Source organism: Schistocerca nitens, chromosome 2, assembly GCF_023898315.1.
Source record: "Schistocerca nitens isolate TAMUIC-IGC-003100 chromosome 2, iqSchNite1.1, whole genome shotgun sequence".
NCBI classification, from domain to species: Eukaryota; Metazoa; Arthropoda; class Insecta; order Orthoptera; family Acrididae; genus Schistocerca; species Schistocerca nitens.
Genome location: NC_064615.1, coordinates 465,893,681 through 465,913,759, shown reverse-complemented (window position 1 = coordinate 465,913,759; position 20,079 = coordinate 465,893,681). Strand labels below are relative to the sequence as shown.

The 20,079-nt window shown below is 39.2% G+C and overlaps 1 protein-coding gene across 2 annotated transcripts in view; it reads right to left on the bottom strand.

Moving 5' to 3' along the window:
• The window catches only part of LOC126236371 (protein Gawky), a 274,769-nt gene that overhangs the window by 118,575 nt on the left and 136,115 nt on the right, over nucleotides 1–20,079 (bottom strand). For both annotated transcript variants that reach the window (XM_049945615.1, XM_049945616.1), the window contains 5 exons: nucleotides 17,932–18,028; nucleotides 10,419–10,691; nucleotides 9,824–10,117; nucleotides 5,906–6,073; nucleotides 377–527 (listed from right to left, as the gene is read on the bottom strand). In XM_049945615.1, the coding sequence (XP_049801572.1) occupies nucleotides 377–527; nucleotides 5,906–6,073; nucleotides 9,824–10,117; nucleotides 10,419–10,691; nucleotides 17,932–18,028 (983 nt within the window). The remainder of the gene's footprint in view (nucleotides 1–376; nucleotides 528–5,905; nucleotides 6,074–9,823; nucleotides 10,118–10,418; nucleotides 10,692–17,931; nucleotides 18,029–20,079) is intronic.

Genomic DNA, 20,079 nt, shown 5'->3' with positions numbered 1-20,079 from the left:
GGGCTAGAGCACGAGAGGGGGAGGGGGGCAGAGAATGAAAAGGGAGATGCGTGGGGGGAGGGGGGGGGGGTAGCAGAGATGAAACATATCCAAGGAATCACGAAGGGACTGCTGTAGTGTATTTACTATTAGGCTGACTATTACTGAAATGTAATAAATACGTTTTGTTCAGAGATGTCCAGTGGTGCGTCACTGGAAAGTTGGTTGGGGTGATCTACTTTTCCCTCTACTGGTTCAAACTAAATTAACCATTTATTTTAGTAGATCCCAGGGATAAATAATTTTCTCCTAACACGCTGAGTTACAAACTCACTTGATACTGTAGTAAATTACTGCCTAAAGCATTGCTGCCTGTAGATCCAATCACAGCACTCACCTTCCTGGTTGGGCCCAAATTGGTGTACCATCAGGTTTTGCTCCTCCAGATGTGTTTCCTGGAAGTCTGTTTTGTGGCATGCCTGGAGGACATGGCATGCTTCCTCGCCCAACATTTGGAGTTGGCATTTCCTTCCAATGGGACACCTTACCTGTTAACATAAATGTGTATTTTTTGTTTAAAATAAATGGACGGAGTTTACATAGACTAATAAACCAGGAAACATAGCACACTGTGAATTTGCAGTATCTACAGCAAACAACCTTAAATCATTTCCCTTGATGTGTGGTGGCTGCTTTGTGCACAAAAGCAGTTTTTCATGAAATAAAATAATGAACGATTTGTTATAAACTGCTGCCAGTTACAACAATGAACTTACAAAGTTTATTTTTCACCCATAATCTGCATTTCAGCTGTTAGACCATCACTTGGCATCTATCCACAATTAGTGGAAATTAACCATGTTTGCATAAACATGAATACTTAACATCACTTAGCTACTGTAGGTCTGTGGGACATGAGATAGGGTAAGCAAAAGCTACATTTTATCGCAGGAATTTACCACATTATTGCAGTTGTAAGTAACACAGATTACCTGCACATTCTACTGAGATGTTGCACAATATAGAGCACTGGAAAAAGATATAAACAGACACATAGCCAAAACAGCTGCTGCTGATTACTGCCACAGGGGACAGAAATTTGCTTTGTGAGTGTATTGCGAACTTCATGACAGTTCCACCGCCAGTGTCTACACATCATAATTACATACACAAATTTAAAGTTTGTTTCAGAAGTGCAAACCTGTGTGTACATGCCAATGATTGTTGTCCATCACACAAACTGACTACCATGAACAATCCCATTATGAACTACGTACCCAAAGTACAATTTGCCCTGGGATATATACCTTATATCTAATGTATTCTTTTATATAATACTGGATCAAAGTTGTTAAAGAATCTTAGACTCTACATTAGATGTTTTATTTAAGATCCATTTTTATTGGTGTATTTTCATTTCTCCCTTAACATATTTTTTTTTTTTTTATTATTGCCTGAGGAATGCAGCTTTTGTAAATAGCACGTCTAAATAATGCTGACTCTATTTTCCATGTCTGCAGATAGTGTATCTTAGAGTGGTACTATAACCTTTTTCACATACACAAACACACTCGTGTAAGGACACTTTAATACTGCCTTACAGCTAATCTAGTTTGATGTTCAGCTGCTTCTCTCTCATTTTAAAAATTATACATATATTACACTGTCCAGTCACACTAATGTGACTACCTGTCAATTGCCTGAATAACCATCTTTTCCAATGCAGACTACATCTACATTTATACTCACCCAATGGTGTGTGGCAGAGGGCACCTTACGTGCCACTGTCATTACCTCCCTTTCCCGTTCCAGTCGCGTATGGTTTGCAGGGAGGACGACTGCCAGAAAGCCTCCGTGCGTGCTCGAATCTCTCTAATTTTACATTTGTGATCTCCTTGGGAGGTATAAGTATAGGGGAAGCAATATATTCGATACCTCATCCAGAAACGCACCCTCTCGAAACCTGGACAGCAAGCTACACCACGATGCATAGCGCCTCTCTTGCAGAGTCTGCCTCTTGATTTTGCTATAGATCTCCGTAACGCTATCACGCTTACCAAATAACCCTATGACAAAATGCACCGCTCTTCTTTGGATCTTCTCTATCTCCTCTGTCAACCCGACCTGGTACGGTTCCCACACAGATGAGCAATACTCAAGAATAGGTCGAACGAGTGTTTTGTAAGCCACCTCCTAAGGACTCTCCAAATGATTCTCAACCTGGTACCCGCCTTACCAACAATTAATTTTATATGATCATTCCACTTCACTTCAAATCGTTCCACAGGCACACTCCCAGATATTTTACAAAAGTAACTGCTACCAGTGTTTGTTCTGCTATCATATAATCATACAATAAAGGATCCTTCTTTCTATGTATTCACAATACATTACATTTGTCTATGTTTAGGGTCAGTTGCCACTCCCTGTACCAAGTGCCTATCCGCTGCAGATCTTCCTGCATTTCGCTGGCGTTTTCTAATGCTGCAACTTCTCTGTATACTGCAGCATCATCACGAAAAGCCGCATGGAACTTCCGACACTATCTACTAGGTCATCTATATATATTGTGAAAAGCAATGGTCCCATAACACTCCCCTGTGGCACACCTGAGATTACTGTAACATCTGTAGACTTCTCTCCATTGAGAACAACATGCTGTGTTCTGTTTGCTAAAAACTCTTCAATCCAACCACACAGCTGGTCTGATATTCCGTAGGCTCTTTCTTTGTTTATCTGGCGACAGTGTGGAACTGTATCTAATGCCTTTCAGAAGTCAAGGAAAATGGCATCTACCGCGGAGCCTGTATCTAATATTTTCTGGGTCTCATGAACAAATAAAGCGAGTTGGGTCTCACACGATTGCTGTTTCCGGAATCCATGTTGATTCCTACAGAGTAGATTCTGGGTTTCCAGAAATGACATGATACGCGAGCAAAAAACATGGTCTAAATTTCTACAACAGATCGATGTCAGAGATATAGGCCTATAGTTTTGCGTATCTGCTCGATGACCCTTCTTGAAAACTGGAACTACCTGTGCTCTTTTCCAATCATTTGGAACCTTCCGTTCCTCTAGAGACTTGCGGTACACGGCTGTTAGAAGGGGGAAAAGTTCTTTCGCGTACTCTGTGTAGAATCTAATTGGTATCCCGTCAGGTCCAGTGGACTTTCCTCTGTCGAGTGATTTCAGTAGCTTTTCTATTCCTTTGACACTTATTTCGATGTCAGCCACTTTTTCGTTCGTGTGAGGGTTTAGAGAAGGAACTGCTGTGTGGTCTTCCTCTGTGAAACAGCTTTGGAAAAAGGTGTTTAGTATTTCAGCTTTACGCGTGTCATCCTCTGTTTCAATGCCATCATCATCCCAGAGGGTCTGGATATGCTGTTTCGATCCACTTACTGATTTAACATAAGACCAGAACTTCCTAGGATTTTCTGTCAAGTCAGTACATAGAATTTTACTTTCGAATTCACTGAACGCTTCACACATAGCCCTCCTTGCGCTAACTTTGACATCGTTTAGCTTCTGTTTGTGTGAGAGGTTTTGGATGCATTTAAACTTGCAGTGAAACTCTCTTTGCTTTCGCAGTAGTTTCCAAACTTTGTTGTTGAAACACGGTGGGTTTTTCGTGTCCCTCACAGTTTTACTCAGCAGGTACCTGTCTAAAATGCATTTTACGATTGCCTTGAACTTTTTCCATAAACACTCAACACTGTCAGTGTCAGAACATAAATTTTCGTTTTGATCTGTTAGGTAGTCTGAAATCTGCCTCCTATTACTCTTGCTAAACAGATAAACCTTCCCCCTTTTTTTATATTCCTATTTATTTCCATATTCAGGGATGCTGTAACGCCTTATGATCACTGATTCCCTGTTCTGCGCTTACGGAGTCGAAAAGCTCGGGTCTGTTTGTTATCAGTAGGTCCAAGATGTTATCTCCACGAGTCGCTTCTCTGTTTAATTGCTGGAGGTAATTTTTGGATAGTGCACTCCTTATAATGTCACTTGATGCTCTGTCCCTACCACCCGCCCTAAACATCTGAGTGTCCCAGTCTATATCTGGTAAATTGAAATCTCCACCTAAGACTATAACATGCTGAGGAAATTTGTGTGTAATGTGTTCCAGATTTTCTCTCAGTTGTTCTGCCACTAATGCTGCTGAGTCAGGAGGTTGGTAAAAGGAGCCAATTATTAACCTAGCTTGGTTGTTGAGTATAACCTCCACCCATAATAATTTACAGGAACTATCCACTTCTATTTCACTACAGGATAAACTACTACTAACAACGACAAACACGCCACCCCGATTGCATGCAATCTATCCTTTCTAAACACCATCTGTGCCTTTGTAAAAATTTTGGCAGAATTTATTTCTGGCTTCATCCAGCTTTCCGTACCTATAACGATTTCAGCTTCGGTGCTTTCAATCAGCGCTTGAAGTTCCGGTACTTTACCAACGCAGCTTCGACAGTTTACAATTACAATACAGACTGCTGCTTGGTCCCCGCATGTCCTGACTTTGCCCCGCACCATTTGAGGCTGTTGCCCTTTCTGGTCTTGCCAGAGGCCATCTAACCTAAAAAACCACCCAGTCCATGCCACACAACCTCTGCTACCCGTGTAGCCGCCTGGTGTGTGTAGTGGACTCCTGACCTATCCAACGGAACCCGAAACACCACCACCCTATGGCGCAAGTCGAGGAATCTGCAGCCCGGTCCGCAGTCAGTCCTGTTGATGATGCTGCAGATGGTGAGCTCTGCTTTCATCCCGCTAGTGAGACTGGCAGTCTTCACCAAATCAGATAGCCGCCGGAAGCCAGAGAGGATTTCCTCCGACTGCTGTGAGACATGGAGGAAGATAGTGAATATAAAGGTTCCAGAACCTACTGACAGATTCACATCCAAGCATACTCCACTGCTATCACCGCCTGCACTAGGTTTCTCAGTCTAGAGTCAATGGTGCGAACAGCCTGATCGATGTAGTCCCACAGATTCTCGATTGGGTTTATAGCTGGGGAGATTGGTGGTGACGGGAGTATGGCAAGATCATCCTGGTACTCTTTGAACTGTGCACATACACTGTAAGCTGTCTCACATGTTATCCTACTGGTAGACGCCATCGGAAAACCAAACTGCATGTAGGGGTGGACACAGACCCCAAAGATAGATGCATACTTGTGTTGATGCACTGTGCCTTCCAGAATAACAAGATCACCCTGATTATGCCTTCCTGCCTGGACCCTTCTGACAATTCTTGCAGGATGTCTGCCTTCAGGTGTTCCACGTCACAACTGTCAACAGTCAACTGTTTGATGGAGCATTAATACGATTCATCTACTCAGGCAACCTGTCGCACTCAGTGGAAAACCAGTTGCAGTATTGGTGTGCAAATTCCTGCCTTCGTCACCAAAGAACAGCAGTCAGCATGGGTACATGAACCAGGTGCCTGCTGTGGAGATCCGTACATAGTGCCATTGTTGAATGGTCATTGAGGAGACACTGTTGGTAGCCCCTTGGTTCACCTGATGGTCAGCTGCTCAACACCTGCGCATCTATTAGCCGATACACATATCCACAGCTGTCATTCATCCTTGTCATCTATGGCTCGTGGTGCATCACAGCTGCCTTTGCACTGGTTTCGGATCGAATCAATGCACGGTATACTTCAATCACAGCGGCATGCAACCAGTTTCTAAACGTAACCATTCTGGAATTGCTTCATCCTTAGCATGAAATCAGATGACCATGTCCTTCAACTCCAGTGCCAATCACTGTGTTTCCATATTATGACAACTGCACGCTTTATACACCCTTCACTGCCACCTGCAAATGATTCTTGCACACTAACATCGAACCTAGGCAGTAGCCACACTAATGTGCTGGATGTTGTATTAGATTACATTAGAATTCACTGCTGTTTAACATACCAATGCGACTAGATTGGCTGCCCCAGAATGATGTTCCATCATCGTAGTTTGGCAGATTACGGCGTTGTGCTGGAGGAGACGGTTCTTCCCAACCTGATGGTTTGGTGACACCCACACTGCTTCCCAAAGTGAGATCTTTTGGGGGTGGGCCAGCCCACTGGTTTACGCCTGAAAGAAGTCCAACAGTGGGGTTTGTAAAAGTTATTTGCTGTTCCTATCATAGCAACACCAGTAGAAAAGGGAATATTCAGAGAAAACCAGAGGCTGCTCAGAAAAATCAACTATAGAAAGACTAACAATGACAATGAGAACCAAATTAGGATAAGCAACTTCAAACATTAAACACACTGCACTTTAATCCATCAAACATTTCACCATCTGTTGATCAACACCATATTAAAAAGTAATTTTGCAACTTTAACACGTTCAAGTCGGTACAGATAACTTTCCCCTCGCTGTGGGGATTATTCATGCTTATCGTCATCTGACGGCACTGCTTTTCTTGTTTCTTGCCTTGGGATGGCAGTCATACTCAAATGCCCTATGCTACTATTTTAATATAGTAATATTTTATATTGAAAGTGAAGTAAATCCACTAAAAATAATAAAAAGAAATAAATAAAACAAATCGGCTTACATCACCTTTACAATAAACGGTCCAATTAAGGCATGTGCACGACACGATGAGCGTATTGTTCAAACCATTACTCTCAAGTGTTGCCAGAGATACTGTTAATGAACGAACATTTTAATGAGACATCAAAACCAAGTGTACTTTATGTATTTGCCGTTACTTCTGTAATTATATTTGTACCAATTCACCCTGAGCTATCAAGTGACTTTCTTTACTGAAATAAACAAATCTACCATGGAGGAAGAAGACTCCAAGTGTCATTCATTGTCAGGGGAAGATGGTGAAGATAAGGAACGGCAGCAAATAAGGGAAAAAAAAATAATAACAAATGAGTATTTGGAAGAAGAGGAACTGGTAACTGAAAATGTTGACTGCAATTACACTTTTTCTTTATAGATATTATTCTTGATTGAATAAAGATATTAGGAATGATATCTGAAGGAGCAAATAAATATGCTGTACAATGAATAAATTCTTTACCTAGTAGCAGAGGACACCAACAGGCACTGCAGCTTATTATGGGAGGCAAAATGAATACTTTTATTGACATACTGCTTATCACAGGTGGAAAGCAACCACTGGTCTAAAAATAACAAGTATACAAACACATGCATAAAAGACACCATGAATGTTATCTTTTTATGCATACTGAAATTTTTACATTTTTTGGACAATACCACAGCTAAAACTGAAGAGTGATTGAATAAATTTCTAAATACTGTTGAAGCAATTTTTGATACTATCAACAATGCTGGTATGCCTGGCAATAACATTGTTGTCAATGAAAATATAGTTTCATGGAGAACGTCACAGTTTCCACAAATATATTTCAGGCATGCAACATAAGCGTGGTATAAAAGTATATGAATTGTGTTTTCTTGGAGCTTACACTTGTAAAATTGACATTTATGCCGGAAAAAAAAATGCAATGACAAGTGAGAAAACACATTTGCAGGATGTGGTAATTAGATTAGTACAGGCATTATTATTTGAGTGACATATATTATTTATACATAGTTAATACATGAGTGTCTCTTTGGCTGAACATCTCTTGGAAAAAAAATTGTGGAACTTTAAAAACAAACAAAAAATTTGTCACCATTGCAAAACAAAAACTGGGTGACATAATGATGCTTGAAAATCATAGCAGTATTAAATTTTTGAGATGAAGTGACAAGTGTAGGCTAACTACATTCAAGAGTCAAGCATGTGCAATTCTTCACAGGGAAAAAAGTAAAATACAAGCCTGATGCTGCCTTTAATAAATGAATAATATAATAAGCAAAAAAAGGGTGCTGATTTATCCGATCAAGTGACATCATCTTATAGTTGAGGGTATTCAGCCCAGTCGTCAATCGTGTGATTATTGCCACAACATGTTTTAGGAGAACATTATCCCACAAGTGCTAAAAACAAGGAAACCAGACATTAGGTCTCATTACAACTTCAAAACAAGCTGCAAGCATGCATTGTCAACTCAAACCATAAAAAATCACAAACCAGTGCATCCACCATTCCCGAGGTACAGTTGCAAAACAAATTCGCTGCCATCACCTACCAACAAAGATATTTACTTAAAGCCTAATGCTCTGCACCAATGATACTACTGATAATACTGCCTGTCATAAGATCTTTGAGAAATGCCTGTCTGGTCCTGACTCATTCTAACTTAAAACCACCTCTAAGCTGCAATCTGAATGAAAACAGCATGCAAAAATTTATATCACTACGGAAAATGTGTTGGTGGCTGCTTCTTAAGGAGGGTATCACTAAAGTGTGCCCAAAAATGACCTTTAGGTACTTCCGTCCTCTCATTTAAAACACCGACACGCTCCTCTTTCAAGGCACAATAAATCTTTACCTCCACTGAATTTGATACCAACCCCCCTCTTTCCTCAATGTGTAACACCCTCATGCTTTCCAATATATCCCCAATGAATACTGCTCATTCTCAAGATGGTTTGCTACAGCTGACACGCTTGACAACTGTGCTTAATATCCTCAAACTGCTTGAATGACAGTTGTACAATGGCTTTACAGCAGTTATCCTTTCTACAGTTGTTTGTGGGAAACTGTTAAATGGTATATAAAACTTGTTATACAATTAATAAATGGGAATTGCATAATAAATATGTGGTATATAAATCATAGATGGGATAATAAACATACAATAGTCTACACTTTAGAGAACAAAGCATTGGTCATCTTTAGATCAACATTCACCACACTGAACAAATGTATACTGAAAAGCAAACACCTACAAAAAGAGTTTCACATTTCCTTGAATCATATAAAGAGCCCGCAAGAAGTAAAAACAAGGGGTGGTGATTATTCCTCTAGGAAAGCTATAAGGGTGGCAATTTACTGCAATCACCGTGAGGGCCAGCCAGCACCCTGAAATGCTTTGAAAAATTGTATAGCAAACAAACAATACATTAAGTTTACAACAGTGAAGTATTGTGTTTTTACAAACAACTTTTTGTTAATTATGTTTATAATTTAATGTTCAGTTAAGTTTATAATACAAAACTGCATTGTTTTTAGTACTGCAATTTTGTTAGTTATGTTTATAATTTTCAGGTGAAATACAAGTACTACTACTGTTTTCAATTAAAGTATGTTAAATTTCCATTATTTAAATTTTCAGCTATATGGCAGATTTTTCTAGTTGGTATTTTACACTATTTGACGGAACATTCAAGTCTGAGCCACTGATGGTACACACCACCCAATGGCAGACTCCATCGTGCGCCGTCTTGAACAAAGTTTAGAAACATTGACACCAGAAAAATTTCATTATTTCCACCCTGAGCTGCTGATAAAATCTTTATTTAAACAACCAGTTTCAGTTTACTGACCATCATCAAATCCTTAAAAGCAATTACAGCATCATACAAATATAAAATCATTGACGTCAAATGATAAACACATATTAATATAAATTAAATTGCCCATATGTTAACTGTGCTAGGCAATGCACTCTTCCGTATCACATGAGTACTTGGTGTTAAGGCTGCGAACAGATGCATACCACAGAGTTGGCTCTTTGCGGTATGCAATCGTTCACAGCATTAACGCCAATTGTTGGTGTGACAACAGTGACAAATTCGTGGTTTTATTATTGGCCTTCAACGAGTTTATATTGACCTAATACGATACCGTAAATGGTATTAAGAACCTCATGATGGTCAGTTAATTGAAACATGTCATTTTTCAAATACCTATGAGGTGGGAAAAAAAAGATTGACATATTTTCCACTAAAATTTACGACGTTGGAACAGACCTGCTGTAGGGACTGTAGGTGGCACCATCTTCGCCTGTGACGGTTGCCCAGTGTGGTGTTGTGCAGCACCATGATGTGGAGCACTTGCTGTGGGGTGTGCTGCCCACATAGCACTCGTGTCACCTCCTGCCCCGACACCAACACCACTACCGTTCAAGCGGCGAGGATCCCCCACTCCCACTCCAGTCGCAGCTCTCATCTCACCCACGCCCCGAATGTCCCTCACCCCTACATCTCCACGCAATCCCCCCTCAACGACACCATGCATATGCTCTCGTGGGCCTAACATTCCACCTGAAAGTAAGAATTTACAAATCAGTAGTGCTTTCCCCCTGCATGACACAAAATTCAATAAAAACCAACAGTTTTGTTAACAATTCAGTATACTCAAAAACTCTGCCCTCTGTCAGTCATATTGTGTATGTTAATACTAAACACAACATCTCATACTCTTCAAAAAAATTCCATGAAAGTGTGAATTCAAGAACATATTTTACAAGAGGAAACACGACCATTAAAAAAACTATTCTTTAGAATAGAATCCATCAGAATAATTATCTTACGCAGAACAGCAATGCACATGTGCAGTACTGACCACCCCAAACGGCTGCTGCAGCAGCTGCAGCTGCTGCCGCCGCACCAGGAGCTGCAGGTCCACCCCACTGAGACGCTGATGCCGTGGGGCCTGGGCCAGGGGGAGCTGTAGGGACACCGGTCCACACATTTGAACTATCTGCCACATCATCGTCCTCACCCCATGTGCCTCCGATGTTGCTACTCGGTGTATGGCCCCATGGTGTCTTTTGAACAGCCTGCGAGGGTGGTGGCTGACCACCATTGCGCAGATTTGCTTCCCAGAGGTCTGTCCCTATAATAAGATTACAATTTTTAATAATTGCTAACATCATAAAAAACTTGAAAGCCACAGCGAACAAAAATGATGCAGGTCATGGAGAACGCAACTGTACAAATTCCACCACACTTAAAAAAAGTGCACTGTTTATTGTGATGGTAACACTGATAATTTACTCTTCAGATAGGCAGAATATAATTTAATAGATACAATAAGCTTAATAACATAAAGAGTGAAAGAAGAAGACTCATAAATGAGTCTAATTTACTAACAACAAAAGGTAACAAATTAACTACATGCACAGGTAGAAGTTCTCCACAAAATAAAATCAATTTTGACTGTGTGACTGTACACAGTCTTCGAACTGTTTGCATGCTCAGCTCAGCACCCGCAATAAATGACAACTCTTGACAGACACAATGTAGATCAAGTCACACAAGAACAGGAGAGTAAATCTAACAGGATGTTGCCAAATTTGGGAAAGAAATCATAGAAAAACAAACTAGGAATGACCAGTGGACATTAAAGCACTACTACACCTAAATCAGGGATGGATATGAAGTAATCATGCATGTGGAGCTCTCTCTCTCTCTCTCTCTCTCTCTCTCTCTCTCTCTCTCTGTGTGTGTGTGTGTGTGTGTGTGTGTGTGTGTGTGTGTCATGCTAAAATGCCATGCTGTCTGAGTGGGAAGTGGGGAACCTGCAGAAGTGCAGAATTACATAGCAATGCAGTCGAGCCAGGAACACGAACAGCTTGCATGTGGCTTGGTTTCATATTATGCCATATTTAGAAATTTGAAAATCTGTATCTCTGTACAACACATCACGAAGAGCAATTTATATTGTTACTGATTGTTGGTACAAGGAAATATGCCTAATAAAACTATGTGCACTGAATTGTTCCCTGAAAAATACTTACAACATCTAAACTGTAGGCAGAGAGGCAAAAACAAATGGTTTCTACAGCATGCCGTTAGAGGTGGAATGAATGTTTCTCTCACATTTTGTTTCAATCTCACTTTATTATCTACATTTGTTCTGCTAAAATCGCAAAGGTTACATTAAAAAAGCATTTAAGACATAATGAAAATTATACCTGGCACAAACTGTCAGAACATGGACACATGGAGACAGTTTAGCAAATTTTCAACAATCGGGTTGCCATGTAATCGTTGTATCTGTTAATGTTTTAGTGTGATTAAAAATAGAAGTTACGTGATGGCAATAATGAGAAATCTTCACAAGCAGGCTAGGGTGATTATTTGTCGCATTTGTAACTTTTTCAAATATGAATTTGGAATCTGAACTCAACTACCGACATTTGAAGACACTACAGAAGCATGTGGTGTTGGCAAGAGAACTGTGAAGAGACTTTTAAACAAAAGTGACACAGCTATTGTATTGCAAGCTTAGGGAAAGTTGGTTTCATGTCATCTAAAAGCATCAAAATTGTGAGAAAATTTTAACACAAAAGGATTCTTTTGACAGCGCTGCTTCAAAGAGCTTCGTGTGAATGGTTAATAACTGACATCACAAAAATTTGTTACAATTGTGAATGAAAAAATTGGCTGCAAAGGTAGCACTTGGTCAATGTAAAGAATTTTAGACAACATTGGTTTCAAATAAGTTAACGAGAGAGTTTCTAGTTGAAGAAAGTGACACAGGAGCAGCGTAAACCACATTCCTTATAATGTACGATACAAGAGATGGCGGTAGTTCAAGAATGTGTTACCTAGATAAAGCCTGGTTGAATCAGAATCATTCCACGAATACATGCTGGAAAATGAGACATGGCCCTAGCAGTTGTATAGTCCTAATAGGAATAAGTCCTTGAATAATTATTTTGAATGTTATATTAAAAAAAGATGCTGTAACTTACCAAACGTGAAAGCACTGGTAGATAGACACAATAAAAAAACACACAAACACACACACAAATTTCAAGCTTTCGCAACCCATGGTTGTTTCATCAAGAAAGAGGGAAGGAGAGGGAAAGACGAAAGGGACAGGTATTGTCCCTTTACCCCCTAAGGTAAGTCTTTCCGCTCCCGGGATTGGAATGACTCCTTACCCTCTCCCTTAAAACCCACGTCCTTTCGTCTTTCCCTCTCCTTCCCTCTTTCCTGATGAAGCAACCGTAGGTTGCGAAAGCTTGAAATTTGTGTGTGTGTGTGTGTGTGTGTGTGTGTGTGTGTGTGTGTGTGTGTCATTGTGTCGATCTACCAGTGCTTTCTCGTTTGGTAAGACACAGCATATTTTTTTAATGTAACATTCAAAATAATTATTCACAGACTTACTCCTACGAGGACTTTACAACAGCTAGGGCCATGTCTTATTTTCCAGCAGGTATTCGTGGAATGATTCTGAGTCACAGCATCTTTTTTAAATATATTTTTCCCATGTGGAATGTTTCTTTCTAATATATTCATATTTTGAATGTTAGATCTTCTTCTGGTTTTGTTCCTGAGAGTGAACATATATTCAGGTGTAAGACGAACAGTAGTGACTACCATTCAGAAATGAATGTTGTCAGTTCGATGTAGTGGTTCACTAAGCAATTCTTGCCATAGCTCCCTTCGAAGTTGGTCACTGTAACGTACCATGCCTGTTAGCATTTAGTTATTACACAGAAAACACCAAGTACAAACACCAAAATTCCTGCAGGTCATTAATTTATACAAGTCACACGATAGAATGTACAAACTTGACTTTCTTGCATGTGAATATGGTCACACAGTTTTGCATTTACCCAAGTATCACCAACAGTATAATCCATACAGCAGAGATGCTGAGTGCATATAGGTACAACAAAGAGTGTTACAAATAAGCTTTCAGCCAACAAGCCCTTTGTTGAAAATAGATCACACACACACATATTCAAACACAACCCACACACATGAATGCAATCTCTGGCAGCTGAAGACACTCCGGCTTCTGGCTTCAGCTGCCAGAGTGTCTCTCTCTCTCTCTCTCTCTCTCTCTCTCTCTCTGTGTGTGTGTGTGTGTGTGTGTGTGTGTGTGTGTGTGGAGGGAGGCAGGGGGCGTGTCATCTATTTTCGACAAAGGTCTTGTTGGCCAGAAGCTTATTTGCGACAGTCTTTTTGCTGTGTCTATCTATGACTCAGCATCTTCACTATATGGTGCGTAGCAACTTTCCTTTTCATATTATTGTTACATTCCATCCTGGATTTTCCATAGTTTGATTTTTGACATTATAATCCCATGGAACTAATTTGTGCTAAGGCAAAAGGCTTTGGAACACACACACACACACACACACACACACACACACACACAACAGGCACGCATGAATAAACAATCATCCCTCTCTTCAGTGTGGGCTGGAAAGCTTTAGGAAGAAGACTTTAATACGGAAGTGAAGACCGACACAAGCCTTGAATCCATCATCGTAAATTTTCACTCAGATGATTCAGGCAGAGACTCAGATAGCAGTGATGATAGTATTACAATGTAGACTTTGGAACAAATTAAAGTAATAATATTTCTTAGTTTTCGTGACTCATGGTAAACAAAATGTGGATTCCAACATCTACATTGCGTAGATAGTATATGAGAGCTTCCTACCCTTTATTTTTTAGAAATTTGTATCCAATGAAGTATGCAGACTATAGAGGAGAAGTTACGCCCTTCCCAACATGTTGTATGCTCTAATAATATAAGAGAAAGTGGCCAGATGAATTGGTCAGAAACTCTTTATTTCCACATGTAACCCCTGTCTTTTTAAGTTACAAATTGGAAAATGCCTGAAAATGGTAGGGAAGTTTACCTGTCGAGATATTAACGGTTTTCAACGTTACTGGTAAGCATTTCCTCAAGTTATTCGCAGAAGACTTAACTGCTTGCTTGTTCAATGGATTGTACATGTGGTCTTTCACTGTAATGTCGAACAAGTTAACTTACCCGAATAATACCTGTTGACAGTGAAAATTATAACAACATACTAAACATTTCTACAACTGTCTTTTGTGCTGGTCTTTTCTACTAGTAATTCTTTTTTACGCACAGTAATTAAACTTAACTGAAGTCCAACACACCAATAAAAACGCATTATATATATTTTCAAAAAATTCTATGGAGTAGAAACAGTTGTCAAGCAAATATAATGATTTCGGTTTGTGTTTGAAGTTAATTTTGCTGTGTATTACATTTTTACATATAATACAGTTAAAATTGCAATAAATGACTATTGCAAACAGTTTCAATGACCTTGTTGTTAACCGATTGTCATTTTGAGAAAAATTGTGTTTTATGCCTCTGCAAAGCTGTGGAGCTGTTGACGTAATGTCATCAAGATGTGCAGTAAATTCTCTCTCATGAAGATTGACCTACATCAGTTTTAAAAATTTATTATTGCCTTCATAGATCTGAACACTTAATACGATGTACCACAGACAAATTACTCTAATTTTTGTCCACAGCAACACAGTATGGTAACATGGACTTCTGTCAGCCCGCTCTCTGCCGCCAAAGATGCGCAGACTTCATCCCCTCCGCACTTCCTTAGCACTCAGCCTCTATGCGCACACCGAGCGAGGTTTCACAGTGGTTAGCACACTGGACTTGCATTCAGAAGGACGTCTGTTGTATCCCGCATCCAGCCATTCTGATTTACGTTTTCAGTGATTTCCCTAGATCGCTTCAAGCAAATGCCGGGATGGTTCCTTTGCAAGGGCACGGCCAATTTCCTTCCCAATCCTTCCCTAATCAGAGCTTGTGCTCCATCTCTAATGACCTCGTTGTCGACGGGACGTTAAACACTAATCTCCTCCTGCTGCTCTATGCACGCAAGTGCCTTCCTATGTGATGCAGGCTGTAACAGTCCATCACTCCTGCATAATTAAGCTTTACACAACAGAAAGTATAGGAAGGTTCTGAAATCCTTGTATATAATCTACAAGGTATGCTCAGATAGTAACAGCATCGAGCCTCTAACAATCGAAGAGATTGTTTTGAAAGGAGTTGACAGCACTGTGTTAAGGATAAGGTGTTGGCAGTAGAATGCAGGTCATTTGTCTCAACTGATTGAAATCTGTTGTTGTAGTCCAAAGTTAAAATAATTGTGTGTGTTCCGAAAACTGCTGATTGTTGGTGAGGAGTGTAATCCGGTTTCTTCTTGCAAAGGAAAATGCACCTTTCCAGGTTTTTTATGAAATCAAAACCGTTTATGGTGGTGGAGTGATAAATCATATTAATGTGTCAAGTGGTATTGTGAGTTTAATACTCGCAGAATAGATGTTCATGATGAATGAAGGACTGGGCAGCCTTCAATCAAGGCTGATGAAGTGGGAGATGAAGTACAAGCTTGGACTGTTTCAAGAATGGGGAAGGAAATCGGATATGTCCTTTCACAGAAAAATATACGAACCATCACAACATTTGTCATTTGCCTGGAGCAATTGAAGAAAAGCACAGAAAATCTAAACCTGAATGGTTGAATGCGGATTTGAGATGATGTCCCTCTTGTGCCCCCCCCCCCCCCCCCCCTCCCCCGAATGAATGCAAGTCCAGCAAGCTAACCACTGCGCCACCTCACTCAATAGCAAAGATAGAACTAGTGGTGGCAGTCCATTGACTTTCATAAGGATAAACTCAATGTTTCCCAAAATCTCCATGTCTCTTCTGCATGAAGTCATCCCCAACACCCTACGTTTTCCAAACAGTGAGCAAAATGGGTATCAAAGCAGCTCACAGATCAACACAAGATCAATAAAATTGCATCTTAATGGGAATTTCTCCGGCACTTTGAAGTGAAAAGTGAACTGTTATTTTATTCTACAGTCACTGATAATGAAACATGAGTGGTCCACTACTCCCCTGAGAAGAAAACACAATCAAAGTGGCAACATCCTTCCTCAGCAACACCAAAAAATTCAAAACCATTGTTGCAGCCTGAAAAATTATGACCTATTTCTTTACTGTCCATAAAGGGATTTTCCTCAGTGAATTTTTGCCCAATGGGAAAACAATTAATGCTGCACAGTACTGTGAAATCTGAGGGCAATATAGAACATAAGAAGGAGAACATAAATGAACAGTGTGTGCTTTTTGCATGCCAATGGGCATCCCAACACCATAAAGCAATTCTTGGATTCATTCAGTAGGGACATCACCCCCCCCCCCCCCCCAGCCTTGATGCAGCACTTTCAGACTTTTATCTTACCACCTCTCTGAAGTTGTTTACGAGCGAAAAAGGGTTTTCAACAACTGATGAGGTTCAGAGTGCTGCCAAACAATGAGCTTGTGGGGCACTGGAATACTTTCTTGATGGGGGTATCAAGAAGTTCATCCCTTGGTTCACAATACATAGTAAAAACAAAGGCAGTTACTTCAAAAAATGTTGTTAGATGTATATCTGTGAATTTGTAAGTTGTTCATAAATGCAATTTTTAAACAACTGAGTACTCTCAATTTCTGAACATGCCTCACAGTATCTCACATAACACAGATTCAGCCCCTTGGATCATTTCTCACTTTGAAGTTGTTAGTTATCAAGGTTGGCAGTTACAGTATGAGCTTATAATGCACAAATATTTACCTGTATGTACCCCACAATGATGGCACTTTTTTTTTTTTTTTTTTTTTTTTTTTTTTTTTTTTTTTTTTTTTTTTTTTGTAAAACTAATAACAAAGTTTTAAGTTATTCAGGAAATAGATTAGTTGACATACATTTGAAGCAATTCTACTTCAGTCAGATAATCACACACACACACACACACACACACACACACACACACACACACACACACATTATGCAATGCAATAGAAACAAAACAGTCAAAATAATTCATAAAACAATCAGCCAACAAAGTAGTACCTTGCTCAGAAAAATAAATTATTAATCTCATGTGAAATGAGGAGAATTACGGTCCCCGAATCAAAAAGTTGATAGTGAGCTTTGCAATAAGAGAAGAAAGTACACAGAACAATCCAATACAGAAAGCAAAAAACGTTGCCTTAGTAGCGTAAGAGTTGAATGTATCAGCATAAATAATATTAAAAATTTTTCCTCCTCAGCAGCACTCCTCTTCCCTGCAGAAATTTCAAAAGTTAGAAATTTAAACCCTCTCTCCCAAAATTTTTGTCTAGTCTCTTCATCCCATAAGAGACATAATGTAAAAATATGATACAATACATTAGATTGGATTTAATACCTGGTTATAGAGTGTCAAATACTTTTTATATTGCACAATCATGTTATACATATAAGATAGAGTCTAAAAGTCAAATAATTTACCATTGTTGACATTTGGCTTCCAGACAGGAGCACCATCTTTAACACCTGGTTCAGGTGAAGCAGGGATGTCCCAACCTGTATCCTGATTGACATGTTGCTGCAAATAAATAAATAAACACACACACAGTTTTACTATATGCAGTGCAATTAAAAATGCAGCATACTTGTGCAACATATTTTAACTACTATGTCCTGCTGTATGCAAACTGTTACATGAATTACTGCAAATAAAAATGTCAACTGATATGCTATTAATGACCCAACTAAAGTATTTAAGAAACACATTAATCCCAGAGTTCTTCTCAAATGAGGGCCATCACCCTTGTGACAGTTGGTAACCATTCAGAATTTACTTCACAAATAAGCTAATATCAGAACAAAATGAATTACAAATTACATTAACTGATATTTGAGTTTGACTAACTGCACTGTGCTAAATATAAAATTCTTAAACTGCCAGTTTGCAATGAATGTATTATTGAGCAGGCAATATTAACCATATTGGGGAGAAAACAAATTTAGTTGATTTTGAGTGGCAGGAAAAGATTACAGTGGAGACTCGACTAACTGGACTAATTTTTGTCATAAATCATTTGGATACTAAAAAATCTGAATAACTGAATGAATGAAGAAAAGTGATTTTTGTATTATTAACTATAGAAAGATGACCTATGTCACCCATGTATGGTTATCTTTTAGGAACATTGTGACATGGTACTCTTTCTATGGTAATACATAATGTTAAGTGCTTCCCCAAAACAACAAAAACAAATTAAACTTAATGAAATCAATAAAAATCTATGTTTATTAAGATTTTTTTCTCTTCATTATTGCTACACCACGAACTCATTTTAACTGTAGTAAATTCATGCTATCACACACAGCTTGTTTTTCCAACCATTTGAAAGTAGTTTCTGGGGCTCGAAATGCTTCAGCATCAGAAGGTCCTGCACATAATTTTTTGCATTCCCTTTTTCTTCTATTTTCTTTCATTTCCTGCTGTTCGTTTGCACACAATGTTTCCAATAATGTTATCATCTGACATTATCCGAAAACCTTGGATCATTACTGTTGCAAGTGAACCACTCTTTCATATCACTGGTATCACATTCCTGGCATGTTTTGTCATTCATTAGCTCATTTTTGCACCTTCCAAAACAAAATCATCCTATCAGGTAGTGAATGTCATGGGCCAGTTTTTAGTATTCTATTCCAACCTTTGTCTGAAGTCTCCTTTTAATTAAATCCAGAAAGTGACAAAATAAGTCAACAATCTATGTAAAATTTGTTTTCTATAAAGTCATTTTAATGTTTATTACCAATCTGATCCATTGGTTGTAACAACAATGTCACATTAGGAGGAAAAAATTTTCCTGCAAGCACTCCATTTTCTCTCTCTACCAGTTGTTGCAATTATAAAGTAAAAGTAGGACTGCTCCATGATAATCAATTTCATTTTGAATTTTTTTTCTTCCTTCGGGGATAAAAGTGTTGTCATATCACTCCATGAATATTTCAATTTTCATCCAATCCAAGTACTTTTTTGGTTTTTATTAATTGAGGGAACCCAAATATTTTTTAAGCACATAGGGCTTTTGGAATTTCTTAGGAAAAGCTAAGGCATTTCACGGGTCTCAGTAGCATTTGCACAAGCTAATATTGTTATTCTGCTATTTACTGGAACTGAAGTCTTGTCAATTAAAGATTTTGACTGTAATGATATCCAACATAAACCCATTCTACCAGCGTTGTAAATAAAGTCTAACTCCTAGACATTTTCAACCAACTCTTTTTTTTAAACCACCTTTAGAAGAATTTATTGTGTCTACATGATGTGAGGTAACGAGCGAGTTGTGGCGCCCCAAAAATATTTTAAGTTCGGAGCTAGCATGGCCGCAAAGGCTGTTCGGCACACTGGGGCTCGTCAGCAACCGCGTGTTGCCGAACACTAGCCAGAGCAAGAGGGGTAGACCCAGCGCGTGGTCCAGGCCGATGTTGTGTCAAGGATTGTGCTTTATGTCAATGAAGGAGATTTGTAAGCCAAGAGTGCCAAAGATGGCGGACTTTGAGAAACCATAATGGCAGATATTTCACAGTTCATGTAGAAATTAATAATAGCCAGAAGAATCATGATACCTTAAAAAGAAA